The 15993-nt window shown below is 44.3% G+C and overlaps 1 protein-coding gene across 1 annotated transcript; it reads right to left on the reverse strand.

Moving 5' to 3' along the window:
• Nucleotides 1-12831: 12831 nt before the first annotated feature.
• On the reverse strand, nt 12832-13789 carry LOC130020318 (membrane cofactor protein-like). The gene has a single exon (XM_056110928.1). The coding sequence runs from the start codon at nt 13756-13758 to the stop codon at nt 12976-12978; it is 783 nt and encodes a 260-aa protein (XP_055966903.1). The 5' UTR covers nt 13759-13789; the 3' UTR covers nt 12832-12975.
• Nucleotides 13790-15993: the final 2204 nt, after the last annotated feature.

Below are 15993 nucleotides of genomic sequence, written 5' to 3' on the forward strand. Positions count from 1 at the left end.
GATGAATACAGGGGATATTGGTAGTGGGAAATGTATGTACACTGGTGGAAGGATGGGTATTTGAACATTGTATGACTGAAACTTTATCAAGAAAGCTTTGTAAGGGTATCTCAAAGTAATCCAATATTTAAAAAAGTGCTAATATTGTAATTCTGGAGAGAGAGAACATGCAGACAAGCCAGGTTTGACCCTCAGTACCCCATATGGTCTCCCAGACCCAGTAGGAGTTACCCCCAAGAGAAAACCCAAAAATAAGTCTTGAACATCACCAGGTATGGTCCCCAAGCAAAACAAAATACTAGTATTGTAAACGTTGCCTCCATTTGTATTTCCAATTTAATTTCAATAAATGCTGGTTAAAAAAAACCCTACTGAATTGGGAGGGGGGGTCCTTGACCCATTAATGGGTCAGGACTCTCAACATGAACACACCGAAGTTCAGTGACACTGCACAGAGGAAGCTGACTCTACTGGTCATGCACGAAATAGAAAGGAGTGGCTGGACTGGAGAGGAGTTGCTGAGACAGAGACAGGAAATTTGGTGCAAATGCAAAGGATAATATCATTAGGAAGATGGTTTCTTTGGGGAGACAACTTAATAACACTGAATAATGCTGAACTCTTTCCACGTGCTTCTTTGCTGTCTGTCTTCATTCTGGCGGCTATCACAGAGAACCATGAATGGGGTGGCTTAGCAACTAATGCTTATTTCTCACAGACTGTTCAAAAGGTCGCAAATCTGAGATCGCGGTGAAAGCCTGGTGTTGTCCCTGGTGAGGATCCTCTTCCATATTTCCAGATGGGCCCTTAGAAAATAGGAGAAGAGAGAGAGCTAGGTCTTTAGTATTCATTTATTAGGACTCTAATTCTAACAAGGACCCCAGTCTTATGTTCTGATTACATCCTAAAAGTCCCATCTCTTCATTACGTTGCATTAGGCCTTGGAACTTAATATGTGAGTTGGCCAACATTCAACATTCAAGGGCAGCAAGCATTCAGTTCATTGCTCTGTCTTATGTCCATTCAGTGAAATAACAATAACCATTTCTAGTAGGCCATAGGCCATGTGCTAAAAGAATGCAGGCTATTATTATTATTATCAACAATAGATCGCAATGCGAGGTCAATTAATTATTAATAGGAAGATTTAGGTGTTAAAAGAAACCCCCAAACTTCCCATACAACAACTACTGCCATGTAAGCTCATTCATTGACCCAACTCTATAGACTCATGATTAAATCTTGGACGAGATCCACAAACCACCCAAATTCATGGGTGCACAAGTCTTCCAACTGAAAACCCAGGGACACCCTTGTGGTGGTGGGTGGGCTGAGTTCCAGCCCTGCTAAAGCCCTAGTAGCTGCACTCACACCCCCCAGCAACCACCAAGTCAACAGTTCAGCTTCACTGCCTCACGATAAAGCTCTACAGAGATGCCAAGCTGCTGAAAATTCCAGGTACACAGGTCTTTAGACTGAGAACTCTGGTTTCTTCTCAAAGTCGGGTGAGCAGACTCCCCTTGCCCCCATACTTCCGAAAGCCACAACAGCCACTCCCAATTCCACAACTGATGCCACGTAAACTCATAACCCAGTTAAATATTCTGGAGTTTCTGGAGCATGAAGCAGTGATACCTCCAAATTCTACAATAATGTCATCCTAGTAGGAGCACACCAAATTAATGGGAAAATAACATAAAAGCCAACTAAGTTCAGAAAACAAAAACATTGACACAGAAGGCTCAACTTGCAAAGAATAGCTTAGTAAACCCTCAGATGAGGTCTTAATGACCCTCTGGAGAGACAAAAAGTATTTTTGATAATTCCATTAGTCATTTAATTGTAACAAGCAATATGAAATAAATTATTTTGTGCCTACTGAAGGGGCAGACCTGGGAACTGGTTCAGAAAATAGGGAGAATAGTGGAAAGAAGGAGGTGCGATTGGTGTTGGAATATTGATTGCCTGAAACAAATGCACCATGAATAACACTGTAAACTGGGATGTTTAAATAAAGGGGGAAAAAATCCCCAACCAATTAAACAAAACACTCCTATGCAGAAAACGCTTTTAAGCCCAGGGGTATATAAATTAGCCATCTTTATAGTTAATATATAGCTTCATAATAGGTGAAGACTTGGGTATTTAAAAAAAACAATGCAAAATACACATTGTATAATTATAAAGAACAGTGTGCTCTCAGAACAAGATATCGTACAAAAAGAACCCTAGAAACTGAGTTCACTTTGAGACTCGAGAATTTTCAACTCTTGCCTACATGGGTGGCATATAAGTCACACTTGGAGAGTATATGCAAAGGTTCTGAGACAGGAAGAAGCAGAAATGGTGTATAATTCTGGGGTTCCTGAAATGCAGGATAACAGAGACAGAAAACTGAAGATGAACTCAGCAACATAGGCAGAACATGGGAAGGAAGCGAGGCGATCAGTTTGTGGTGGCTTATGAGACTCAGTAGGAGATCAGTACTTTAATCCAAGGAAGAAGTAAAGGGGATCATCTGAAGGTTTGGATAGAGGATTTATTTGCCTCGTATGCAGGTGACCTATATCCCTGTATCCGATATGGTCCCTTGAACACTGCCAGGAGTTTGATTCTGGTTGAACTCAGCCTTCAGGGTTCTTTTTGTATGATATATTGTTCTTAGAGCACATTGTTCTTTATAATTATACAATGTGCATTTTCTATTGTTTTTTTTAAATGCCCAAGTCCTCACCCATTATGAAGCTATATATTAACCATAAAGATTGCTAATTTTTGTTTTGTTTTTGTTTTTTGCTGTTTGTGTTTTGCCGGCGATGCACAAGGGTTACGGGTTACTCCTGGCTCATGCACTCAGGAATTATTCCTGGCGGTGTTCAGGGGACCATACGGGATGCTGGGAATCGAACCGGGGTCAGCCACGTGCAAGGCAAATGCCCTACCCGCTGTGCTATTGCTTCAGCCCTCTAAAGATGGCTAATTTACACAATGGAGTACTATGTAGCTGTTAGAAAAGACAAAGTCACAAAATTTACATACAAGTGATACTACATGGAAAGTATCATGTTAAGCAAAATGACTCAGAAAGAAAAGGATAGACATAGAAAGATTGCATTCATCTGGGGAACATAAAGTAACAAAATAGGAAATTAACACCCAAGAATGGCCGAGATTAGTACCAGGAATTTTACTCCATAACTTGGAGTACAACAACACGTACTAGGGGAAAAGGGAGCTCAGATAAAGAGGGGAACACCAAATAAAGGTGTTGGGAGGATTCTCCCAGGATGGGAGAAGCATGCTGAAAGTAGACTATAGACCAAACATGATTGCCACTCAATGTTTCTTTTGCAAACCACAACACCCCAAAGGAGAGAAAGAACAGAGGGGAATGCCCTGCCACAGAGGCAGGGTGGGATGGGGGGGATGGGGGGTGGGAGGGATACTGGGATCCGTGGTGGTGGGAAATGAGCACTGGTGGATGGATGGGTATTTGATCATTGTATAATTGAAACCCAAGCACAAAAATGTGTAAGTCTGCAACTGTACCTCATGATGTCTCACTATTAAAAAATTTTTTAATAAAAAAATAAATAAAGATGGCTAATTTTTATACCTTTGGGCTTGAAAGGGTTCTGTGCATGGGAGTGTTTTGTTTTGCTGGTTGGGGGTTACTGAGTGCAGAGCCAGGAGCAACCCCTGAGCACTGCTGAGTGTGGCCTCCAAACCAAAATGAATTAAAAGAATGAGAGGGTTGATGCAGGCTGGTGGTTGAATGGAAAACGGTGGTGGTGTTGTTGGTGGTGGTGTGTGTGTGTGTGGTGGGGGGATATTGGTGAAAAGAAGTGACACTGGTGAAGGAATTGGTGTTAGAACATTGTATGTCTGAAGCCCAATCCTGAATAACTATGCAATCTACAGTGACTAAATTTTATTTTTAAAAAAGAACAAAGACTGAGAAAATATCAGTTTTAAAATAAAAGAACGGGGAGGTGTTGTATGTGAGGGGAGCAGGAGGTCAGATGGGAAAGGAGTTATCACAAATAACTCCCAGAATGCTTGACTGATTAGGCTGATGAGTTTTTTAGACTCTACATGTAGAGTCAGGGGTCGGAGCAAGAGGGGACTTGATGTATGGGGCCATCAGCGGTTGTAGCAGAAGGTGGTAAGCAGGGGATAGCGATCGTGTTCTTTTCAGATGCGCATAAAATCTGGAGGCTGAAGTGTAGTGACAATGCGAATAAGCCAATTGCACAGAATGGATGAGGATTCGAGAACTTAAAGAATCAAGACTTGAAAAGGAACAACTTGAGTTTAAAAAACCCTCTCTCTTCCCCTTCCTTTTAGGATGTTTGATGAAAATTTGTTTTTGAATGTGTGGGCAGATGTCCACCAGATGGCAATATTTCTTTATAAAAGATGAGCTTTGGAAACTAGAACTAGCCCCTCGGTTACATCAAGGTGGGTTCAAGAGGCACACAGCAGACTTTTGGAAAAATCGAGAAGTACAGCCCACCCTGCTGATGCACATGGGCTGCGGTAGGACTAGCAAGTTCCTTCTGCAAGACCCTTCCTCCCTTCCTCCAAGGAGACAAGGAAGGGCATGTGTGTGTGTATGTGTGTGTATGTGTGTGTGTGTGTGTGTGTCCCAGCTACCTGGGACCAGGCACTTCATACCATGAAAAGTCCCTTAGTCCTTCTCACCTGTAGTGTCCCCACAAGTGTTACAGGGAAGCCCTGCATGGCAGTCAGAACCTCCTTCTTGGTGCACTTTTTAAGTGCAACCTCATGGGGCCAGGTTAAGTCTAAAATCAGATGATGTCCATCTCTGAGATGTTCAGTGTGGGCCTGCTTCAGACTGCATGCAGAGGACAGGGTGACTCTCATTGTACTGTCCCCTGCCTCCCTCAGGGCCCTCTGCCAGACATGGGTGGGCAGCCTTCCAGGGACACGCAAGTCACAGCAACACGGCAGATTCCTTCTGGGTCCTGGGTTGCCTTGATTTATGCCAGTCGCTGCTTCCAGATCATCCTGCCTTCCTAGGGCCTTTACAGAAAGACAGAGTCCTTCTGCAATGGCTTTGAATGACGGGACTGGCTGACCCTGCAGAGGGAGGAGGAGGAAGCATCTGAATAAACCATAAATGCCATCAAGTCAGCTGTTTCTAAACACACTGCTTTGAACCCAATGATTCTCCATTTAAAAGTATTTCCTAATCAGCTAAAACATGGACAACTGTGATCTGTGGGCTTATAATTTTATTTTCCTGGGCGGTAAGGTGGGGTATGTCCAGGAGCTCGTTCTGTTTGGAGGCTGACATGCTTTCAGGGCAGTTCCGATTTGTTTAGGGAAGAAGCCAAGTGATGCTACTGCCAGGGTTTGGGCCCCTAGAACAGTCCCCCATTCCCAGTACTGATGTCTTTCCTGCCCTATAGCTCAGCTCACCAGACATTCCGTTATATTTTATTATTTTTGGGGGTGGGGTGGAGTTTGGGCTGTTCTCAGTACTTACTGTACTCAGGGTCACTCCTAGTGGTACTTGGAGAACCATATGGGATGTCAGGGATCAAATCCTGGTTGGCCGTGTGCAAAGCAAATGCCCTACCCACTGTATTATTATTATTCCAGTCCCTCATTTTCCTCTAAAAAAAGTAAGGCATTTGGATGTCTTAAAAACATGTTTTGGGACATACAACCAATTATTGCTCTAATAACAATGATTATTACTATCTAGTGACATTGTTCTAGGTGTGTTCATCTTCTCTTAATTTTGCATGGAGTGTTTTGGGGTGCTGGGGAAGAGACTGATGGAATGGTGACAAGAGGAGAGGAAATGTGTAACTGTCGTGAGAAGAAGGAAAGATTTGATAGGGACATTTTTGTTGAATTGCAGGGGAGAAAACCATTTTCAAGTCTTTAGTCCGTATGAAAGGTGACAACATGGGCCAAATGTGTGTGAAAAGGTGACTTTGTGAGCCCCTTTGTCTTCAGCACAACTCAGCTTTCAAAGTGCAGGATTTCAGGGGGTTGCTTCCATGAGCGTTCAGTGGTAGACTTGGATTATTTCTCACATTTTCTTCAACTGGCATGTAGACAAAGGGTATAAAGGGTACATTCAACAATTATTGGCAGTTTTGTGTCAAGCCATGTGAAGCTGTGAATTTTGGTGCCCTGACCTTGGGCACTTACTTTGAAAGGAACAACACACTCCTGGCTCGAATGTAGTATGTCTGTGAGTCACAAGGGGCCTTGAGAAAATGCTCATGGGGTTTGGGATCAGGACTGTGGATGAATGTGTGTTTGAGGGATGGTGGTACTGGAGTTTGGGATTAGGCAGTGGAAGAGCACCTAATGGAGAAGATTAACATTTGGGTAAAGGCTAAAAAGATGAGGGAAAAAAGTCATGTGAACCCACAGGTAAAGGAACATTCTGAAAGGAAGTGAGGACCATTGGAAGAATTCAGAAGAAACCATCTGGCACAGAGTAAATGAACAAGAGAGAGTCAGGAGATGAAGCTGAGGAGATTGGAAGCAAGACTGTGTGATAATTTGAGGAGGGTCACAAAATTTTGAGCAGGTGGGCATGATCTGACCTGGATTTTGTTTTTTTTAGCCATTTGTTTATTTTATTTTGAAATGCTAGGGATCAAATTTGGGGCATCATACATGGCATGTAGGCACCCATCCTTTGGTATGACCAGGTCCCAGGACTTAGTCTTCTGATTGCCTCCTCTCTCTACACTCATACCTCAGGAGCCATGTGGTGTCCTTGAATCATATGGCCCCCTCTCCCCCCATATCAAGGTACCCAAACTGGAACCAACTGCAGGTGTTGATAAATTCACGTCCAGGTTTGTAGAATGAGTTGCCGCCTCTTCTTCATGTGGAGAAAACTATGGATGGGGCAGACTGAGCAGCGGGAAGATGAAGAATTAGATTTTGACACAATGAAATTGAATCTCTGGTTAGACATCTCCATGGAGATGCAGAGACATTAGCTGTCTATAAAGGTCTATGGATCAGTCTAGAGGTTCTGACTGGAAAAATGCTCATGTCAGCCTCCAGTATTCTGCTGTGATTTGGAACCTGGAGACAGGTGCACTCATCAAAGGATGAGTTTAGAGAGAGGAGGCAATCAGAAGACTAAGTCCTGGGACCCAGCCATACCTAAGATGAAGATGACGGGCAGATGAAGAAGATGGCAAAGGGGGTGAGCAGCTAGTGAAGAAGGAGGTAGACCATGAGAATTGACTTTCAGCCAGGTGGAGAAAGTGTATTACAGAGCCGGGATGATCCACTGTCAAAAGCAATTGAGTATTCAGGAGGAAAATAAGAGAATAAGCCATTGCATTTATTAATTTTTTAATTTTTTAAAAAATTAATAAAGTAGTTCACAATATTTGGTTACATTTAATATTCAAATACCAATCTCATCACCATTATACCTTTGCATCACAATATTTTGAATGTTTCCATTCCGAACCCCAACCCCTGCCCCAAAGCAGAACCGAAATAATATATTTTGTATTGTTTGAGGTCTTTTCCCATTGTTTGTTGTTGTCTGTAAGCTTTCTGCAGCTCATCTTCAAGCTCACTGATTCTGTCTAAGATGTAGCCATTCTACTGTTGAGGGCACCCACTGAGTTTTTTTTTAATTTCATCTACTGAATCTTTTATTCATGACATTTCTGATTGTAGTTTTCTTATCTCTGCTCTCATTTCTTCCTATATTTTCTTGGCTGTCCATTCTACTGTTTCTTTCATGTCCTCCTTTAATTTACTGGATTTCTGTTCCACTGTATCTTTGAGTTCATTGAACACCCTCAGATTTTCATCTCTGAATTCTTTATTGGAGAGATCATATTCGTGGGTAACCCCTGTTGAGGCTTTGGACTCTTTTTTTAAAATTAATTTTATTGAACCATTGTGAGATAATTATAAGCTTTCATGTTTGGGTTACAATCACACAATGATCAAACACCCATCCCTCCACCAGTGCACATTCCCCAGCACCAATATCCCTGGTATAATCCCCCTTTCCCACCCTCCCTCTGCCTCCATGGCAGACATTATTCCCCATAATCTCTCTCTACTTCTGGGCATTATGGCTTGCAATACAGACCCTGAGAGATTATCATGTTTGGTCCTTTATCTACTTTCTGCACACATCTCCCATCCCGACTGATTCCTCCAGCCATCTTTTTCTTAGTGATCCCTTCTCTATTCCACCTGCCTTCTCCCCTCCACTCATGAGGCAGGCTTCAAGCTATGGAGCAATCTATCTGTCCCGTGTTTCTACTGTCTTTAGGAGTCAGCCTCATGTTATCTTGTTTTATACTCCACAAATGAGTGCAGTCCTTCTATGTCTGTCCCTCTCTTTCTGACTCATTTCACTTAGCATGATACTCTCCAGGTCTATCCATTTATAAGCAAAGTTCATGACTTCATCTCTCCTGACAGCTGCATAGTATTCCATTGTGTAGATGTAGCAAAGTTTCTTAAACCAGTCATATGTTCTAGGGCACTTGGGTTGTTTCCAGATTTTGGCTATTGTGAACAGTGCTGCAATGAACATATAGGTACAGATGTCATTTCTACTGTGCTTTTTTGCATCCTTGGGATATATTCCCAGAAGTGGTATTGCATTTCATATGGAAGCTCAATTCCTAGTTTTTGAAGGACTGCCCATATTGTTTTCCAGAAAGACTGGACTAGTGGGCATTCCCACCAACAGTGGAAGAGTATCCCTTTTCCCCCACATCCATGCCATCACTGGTTGCTTTTGTTCTTTTGAATGTGTGCCAGTCTCTGTGGTGTGAGATGGTATATCATTGTTGTTTTGATTTGCATCTCCCTGATGGCTAGCGATGTGGAGCATTTTTTCATGTGCCTTTTGGCCACGGCATTGGAGCTAAAAACATCTTTAAGGATAAAACAGCACTGACCATGCAAGTGGAAGCAAACATAAATAAATGGGACTACATCAAACTAAGAAACTTCTGCACTTCAAAAGAAACAGTGACCAAAATACAGAAAGAGCCTACAGAACGGGAAAGAATATTTACTCAATACCCATCTGATAAGGGATTAATATCCAGGAAATACAAAACACTAGTAGAATTGTACAAGAAAAAACCTCCAACCCCATTAAAAAATGGGGAGAAGAAATGAACAGAAGTCTCCTCAAAAAAGAAATGCCCCCAGCCCCCCGCCCGCTTTTGACTTGGATTGTAGTCCTGTGGCAGCAAAACTGTGGCTGTTTGGGATAATCAATAAAGAAGTCAGAGCAAAATTATTTTATTGTTGCTGTTGTTGTTCTGTTCACCTGGCTTCCATCTCCCCTTCGCAATAAGGTGTAGATCTTCTTAGGGAATGAATGATCTCTGCCCTGCTGTGTGTTAAACACAGGTGTTGGCTTGTCTTGTGAAAACCAAAGGGACAGGTGCTGGTCCTGACCCTTACACCAGAGGGCAGGCTGCATCCATCAGAGTTTTCTGAGTTTACTCAAGGACAGCATCCCTGTCCTGACTGGACCCCTCCTGGTGGGAGACTGTTACCATGGTTCCTGTTTCCTGGGCCACACTGCATCTCTGCGTCCTGCATCACAAAGCCTGGTTCTCCAGCCTCTCTTTAGTTCTCTGAGTTCCCAACCTTCTTCCAGTAAATCTCCTTTTGCTTAAGTGAACCAGAGTCAGTTCCTGTTCTCTTTGGCTAAAAAAATAGAAAACCAATCTGAACACTTAATCATCCAATAACTATGAATTGGAGGAGTGGGAAGGCGGCTTTTCATGTCACAGATGGCAAGCCCAACGTTCAAATGGCTGGCCACTTCTCTATGTCCACACACAGTCCATCCAGAGCTTCCCAGTGTCTTCATACACCCTTTCCCCATTCTCAGCCCTCTGAAATCAGATTGCATTTGACAACTGATGCTGCCTGACATGACTTAGCAGTATTTTTTGGTTGTTTGTGTTCAGTGATATAGGAAATAATACTGGCTTACCTCAGCTTAGATTTAGCAAAATACCGTGGGAGTCAGAATTCAACCATGTCTCACAGTTCGTACCTTTGCTTTCCAAGAAGTTGAGTACATAGTGGGAAGAAAAACTCAGTGCAAAAGAAATATGACACAGAGAGGGAAAGAGAGATAGAGAGAAGAAAAACACCTTCATACAGGCAACCTAGGGAGGATGAGGTGCGGGGGCGGGGCGGGGGAACCGGGGACATTGGTGCTGGGTGGAAGGATGGATGGGATGCTGGAACACAGTATAACTGAAACCTAATCATAAAGAGTTTTGTAAGAGACTACCTCAGTGGTTCAATAAAAATTTCTTAAAAAGAATTTCTAAAAATTTCTTAAAAATTTAAATAAAAATAAATTATTTTGCTTGAACTCAGGACAGTTGCCTTGGGTGGGGGGTGCAAGGGGGCTTTGGGTAGATCACAAAAGTGATCCGTGGGAAGGAGAGAAGAGAAGAGGAGGGGAGAGAGGAGGAGAGCCCTGGCTACACTGGCACCAGAGCAGACACTTCAGGCATGTGCAAGCCCGAGGTTGAGGCTGATGAGGAAGGGTGCTTAGCTTGGCCACTACTCTTCATTCTCTGGTGGTTTTTCTGGCAAGCTTCCCTTTCCCACCCCGCTTTCCTGTCTTCCCAGTTGACATCACTCCTGTAGGTGGTAGACAGAACTGCTCTGAGAGCCATGGTCAAGGGAAAAGGTATTCTGGGTGGAGGAAAAATAACGAGGGAGGGTGTGGAGACAGGGCCGCGGCCTGTGTGTGGGAGCAGCGTGGAAACTTCTGGGAGAATATAGGGGTTCGCACTTTGCTACACTTGGAAGTGAATGTACTCCCAGACTGGTCCTAGCATTGGGGGAGCAGCTGTGAACTCAAAGAGAGGCACCTGCCTTCAGAGGCTCCCCCCCAAGAAAGTGTCATCGCAACACGAAAAAACAAATTTATAAATGCATGTTTATGACCTCAGGTGGCTGGAGCAAAGCCCACATCTGACCCTATAGCTCAGTGGGAAACGTTGGGGCTAGTTACTCATTAGGTCCTTCCTATGAAAATGAGCCTTTTCGTGAGTGCAGTTCTGAATGGTGGAAAGTTGTTACGGAAAGAAAGTAGCACAGGATTGGCCTAATTTTAATTCCGGGAGGTCTTTGATTTGCCAGATATTTTTTTTAATCCCCTCTGAATAGGGTGCAACATCCAGATGAGCCCTGACTTCCAAGAGTGCCTGAAAGTGTCCGGAATCTGAGTCAGCTTGGTAGCTTCTGATTCTGTGATTCTGTGTGAGCACTATCCAGACTCGGGAGCACTCCCTCGGGAGCACTCCCTCTTTGTTTTTCTCGTGTGTCCTCTCTCTCTCTCTCGCTCGCTCGCTCACACATACACACCACACTTTTTTTTTTTAAAAAAAGCTAGATGGTATGAGATCATTCATTTCATTTCATTTCATCATCCTGTTATTCGTCGATTGCCTCGAGCAGGCCCCAGTAACGTCTCTTTCATCCTAGCCCTGAGATTATATTCAAGGCTCTTTAGGAGAATGAGACCCATCATTGTTACTGGTATTTGGCATATTGGGTACGCCACGGGGAGTTTGCCAGACTCTGCCCTGTGGGCAGGCTACATTCGATAGCCTGCAAGTTTGTCCAAAGTAGGAATGAGACAATAAGATGTCATAAAAAAAGTTTGGATAAGATGTCCCAATAATATTCTTTGTTAATTGAGTAAACCTTAATTCCAACTGCCAGTTTTGAATGTTTAAGAGCTAATAATAGTATATTCACATTTGTAGAAAAAATTTGCAATAAAAGTATAAGATACATTCTGGGAGTTGTTGAAAGAATCTTTTGATGGAGTTAATCTTTCAACAAAAGATTTCAAAATAATTGAGTCATGAGATGCTAATTTCATTCAAACTAAGTTCAAGATTTTACTTATAAGTCCCTTTCCTTGGTGGTGGGGAATATGCACTGGTGGAGGGATGGGTGTTTGATCATTGTGTGTGTGATTGTAATCCAAATATGAAAGCTTGTTAACTATCTCATGGTGATTCAATAAAATTAAAAAACAAAACAAAAAATTTACCATGCCATAAACTGGGGAAAAAAAGTCCCTTTCCTGGGGCCAGAGGGATAGCACAGCAGGGAGGGCACTTGCCTTGTACGTGGCCAACCTGGGTTTGATTCCCAACATCCCATACAGTCCCAGCACCGCCAGGAGAAATTCCTGAAGTGCAGAGCCAGGAGGAACCCCTGTGCATCGCTGGGCGTGACCCAAAAAGAAAAAAAATCCCTTTTCTTAACTGCAACCAGGATGTGTTCCAAGCAGATCCGCCTCCCCAGAGTCAGATCCATGTAGCTCAGGAGCGACCGCAGAGGAGGTGACCTCCTGCCACCAAGTGCCTGTCTCAGGGCAGGCGGAGCAGAGCTTCCACGGGGTGAGGCAGAGGAGAGGAGACGTGGCTTTTCTGCTAATTTTGATGAGCTATGACTGACCAGCAGCACTGTCTAGCCTAGACTTTCGGTTTCTGTAACAAGATCTTGCAGTAACCCTTAACTACTGTGATGTGTCCACTCCTGAGATTTATCTGTTGGGATGTTCTTAAATAGCTGACTTCCTCCCAGACCCCCCTGCCCGGCATGCAGAAGCCCTTCTCCTGAGCATCTAACTGAGGTGAGGCCTGCCATGGCCCGCTATCTAGGTTGTCCCTAGCCCCGTGCCTAGGGCTCCTTCAGGGGCGGCAGGCTTCTGCAGAAGTGTCTCGTGTTTGTAGCCAAAGAGCCTTGACCCACCCATCCACCAATGGCACTGACATGGTCTTGCCAGAGCACCTGGTGCTTCCACTCTTTAATTTTTGAGGCACTTTCCAAATGTTTCTTGAAAGTGGTAGCACTGACTGGCCAAGGGTAGTATAACTGGATTGAAGAGCAATGGAAGATGACCAGATACTCTGGCTCTGGGGCCATTTAGTTTGACTCTTCTGTTGGACTGCTGGATTTGCTCCGGTAGGTAGAAAAGGAAGCTTCTGAGTTCTTTGTTTCTCTCTTCTTCCTGCTCTGAAGATACTTGTACACACCAAGGCTGGCCAGCATAACACCAACGACTGTACTTAAAACAATCACTGCAATGACCCCAGGACCTAAATGCCCGGACGTTTCGGGTGGTTGATCACTGGGTCTGACATCACCAGGATCTCTTGAAGCTGGTGTCAGGGTAGTAACAGCAGGCTTGGGACCAGGCTCTCCTGAAGTCGGAGTTGTAGTAGCAGGTGTAGGTTTGGAACTTTCACATAGTGGAGGCTGATCACTCCATTTCATAGTGTTGTCAAATACTTCACAGTAAATAACTTTTGACCCAATTAAGCGGAAACCGACAAAGCATGTATAGTGAACCTCTGAGCCAAACAGCAGATCCCCTTGTGGGCTGGATATTTCCCCATTACTGGGCACTGGTGGATGTGGACATGCCTTTTTGGTACAAGCCTCCTGGAGGGCTGCCCATGTGCCATCGTCATTACAAACAGTATGGGCAGGAAGCGTAAAGTCGCGCTTGTACCCTGGGCGGCACTCATAATCTACTCTCTCCCCAGGACTATACGAAGATTTACTGTCCCCCTTGATCTTCATAGACTGGTATCTTGGTGGTGCATCGCAGGCACCGCACAGGCCTGGCAGCGCGAGGACCAGGGCGATCTCCAAGGCCCCGACCCACGGCCGACGCCACGCGGGGCTCCGGGCACGCGCCGGCATTCGGGGTTCGCAGAGCCGCGTCCGCGCGGCCACCAGCAACGCCACAGAGCTCGCGCACCCCAGCCTCCCTGTTGGTATGAGATCAAAGAAGAAAAACCTTAAAAATGGGGAACACAATCAAGAATGATATGGTGGGAACTGCTCATTCTAGTAGAGTGGCCAGGGAAGTCTCCCTTTTTTTCCTGTTGGTTTTCATTTTGCTGTTTGGGCCACATCCAGTAGCGTTCAGGGCTTACTCTTGTCTCTGTGCTCAGGGATCACTCTTGGCGGAGCTTGGGGGACCAGAGGGGTTTGTGGGGAATTGAACTGCCAGCTGCTTTACCCTCATACCATTGCTCCAGTCCCAGGGAAGTCTTTTTGATAGGATAATGGGTCCCAGGGATCTGAAAAAGAAAAGAGTAATGCCTCTCGCGTATCTTGGGATGAAAATGTCCCGGGTGGGCCCAGAGACTGCAGAGGTTCAGAGGAACTCTGTTTAGGGAACAGCATACAGGGGTGTAGGGTTGGTTTCTGGTGGCTGGAATGTCTTTGGAGAGAGCTGAGTAGGGGAGAGAGGAGGAGAGGGAGAGGATTGAGGAGCTGTGATACCATCCCCAAAAGTTTGGGTTTCTCTCTGCCAATGCTTTTGAAACAGAAGACTGAAATGATCCCCTATGGGGTTAACTGAATTATAGGGGGACTATAAACAATTTGCTTCGAAATAAATTTCCTTGTGACTTATTATCAGTAGAATGGTTGATTTGCATACCTATTTCATCTGCCTCTATACCTATATACTCAGGCCCGGGTAATCATGTCTCTGGCGAAAAAAGGGGTCACGGGCAGAAAAAGTTTCAGAAGCCCTACTCTATGCATCTGGGCTTTTCATTTCTGAATCAAATCAAATTAAATCCGGGTAGGAAAATCACTCCAATGAATAAACATGATTTCATTTGTGTGTGTGGAACACGGAGAGGCCCCCACCTGGAACAATGTAGTGAAGTGATTGTTTGTTTTGACAGAACCAGGCTGCAGAGGGTTCGCTCTCTCCACCCTGCCTTTGGTTGTCAAGGAGATACCTCTGAAAACCTCTTCTCTTGTATCTAAATGGCACCATGTAGCACTTAGATTCTTCATGTTCTCCTTTTATTATGTTATTGTAAAGTTCACCCGGTAATTTTGTTCAGAAGTTAACCATTTCCTGGCTCCTCAGTGCCTCTGCTGACAATCTGTAGGTTCATTTTTCTCTGTCTTTTTTCTTTTCTGGTCATCTGGTCATTCTGGTCATGGAAATATTGAAATAAAATATTTCAAAAGAAATATTTTATTTTCTTCAGGCACTGTGATAGGGCAGTGCTTTTAATAGCAGATTTTCAGGTCTCCAATGTTCTGTCTCTCCAAACCCACCCCTAGAATGCTCTGGGTTCTTTTCCGTCTTTTCTCTCTCTCTGTGAAACTTAGGAATTTTTCTTCCTATCTCTATTTAGCCTTCTCTTTATTCTGGCAAAACAATCCATTTCTGTTGTCCCGTTTGAGCTGTTTCTGCAGATTGCATACAAAACTAAGCCTCACTTTTTTTTAATTGGTCACGGTCACGGTCCTCCTGTTGTTCATCGATTTCCTCGAGCGGGCCCAGTAATGTCTCCACCATGAGACTTGTTGTTACTGTGTTTGGCATATCGAATACGTCATGGGTAGCTTACCAGGCTCTGCTGTGCGGGCGAGATACTCTCGGTAGCTTGCCAGGCTCTCCGAGAGGGGTGGAGGAATCAAACTCGGGTTGGCCATGTTGGCTGCTTGTAAGGCAAACGCCCTACCGCTGTGCTATCGCTCCAGCCCATATTTTAATTGACTCATAATAAATTACAAAGTTACAAATATATTTATGATTGAGTTTCAAGCATTCAATGTTTCTATGATCAGACCCCAGTGTCCACTGACCTCCACTAATGTCCCCAGTTGCCCCAGCCCTAGGCCTCCTCTGCCCCAACCTGCCTTAGTGGCAGGTACTTTCCACCTCCTTCATTGTACCAGTATTGCCTTCCCTAACCTATCCCCCTGGACTCCCTGAAGACCAGTTCTCTTGTTCTTCCTTTCTATTGCTTTTGGGCATTTGATAATCCCCTAGTTGGATGCTTCATATCCTACAGAGGAGTTTTTTCAGTCTTTCTGGGGCTGCTTCTCAGGAGGGGCTGACCTGAGTTCCCACATCCGCCATTTCTGGCAGGTGCTGACACTGGTTGGTGTGGCTGGCAG

This window comes from Sorex fumeus, unplaced genomic scaffold (genome assembly GCF_029834395.1).
Source record: "Sorex fumeus unplaced genomic scaffold, SorFum_2.1 ptg000011l, whole genome shotgun sequence".
Lineage (NCBI taxonomy): Eukaryota > Metazoa > Chordata > Mammalia > Eulipotyphla > Soricidae > Sorex > Sorex fumeus.

What these genes read in the sequence shown, in the direction of transcription:
- LOC130020318 (XM_056110928.1), bottom strand. Translation starts at nt 13,758, where the DNA reads ATGCCGGCGCGTGCCCGGAGCCCCGCGTGGCGTCGGCCGTGGGTCGGG.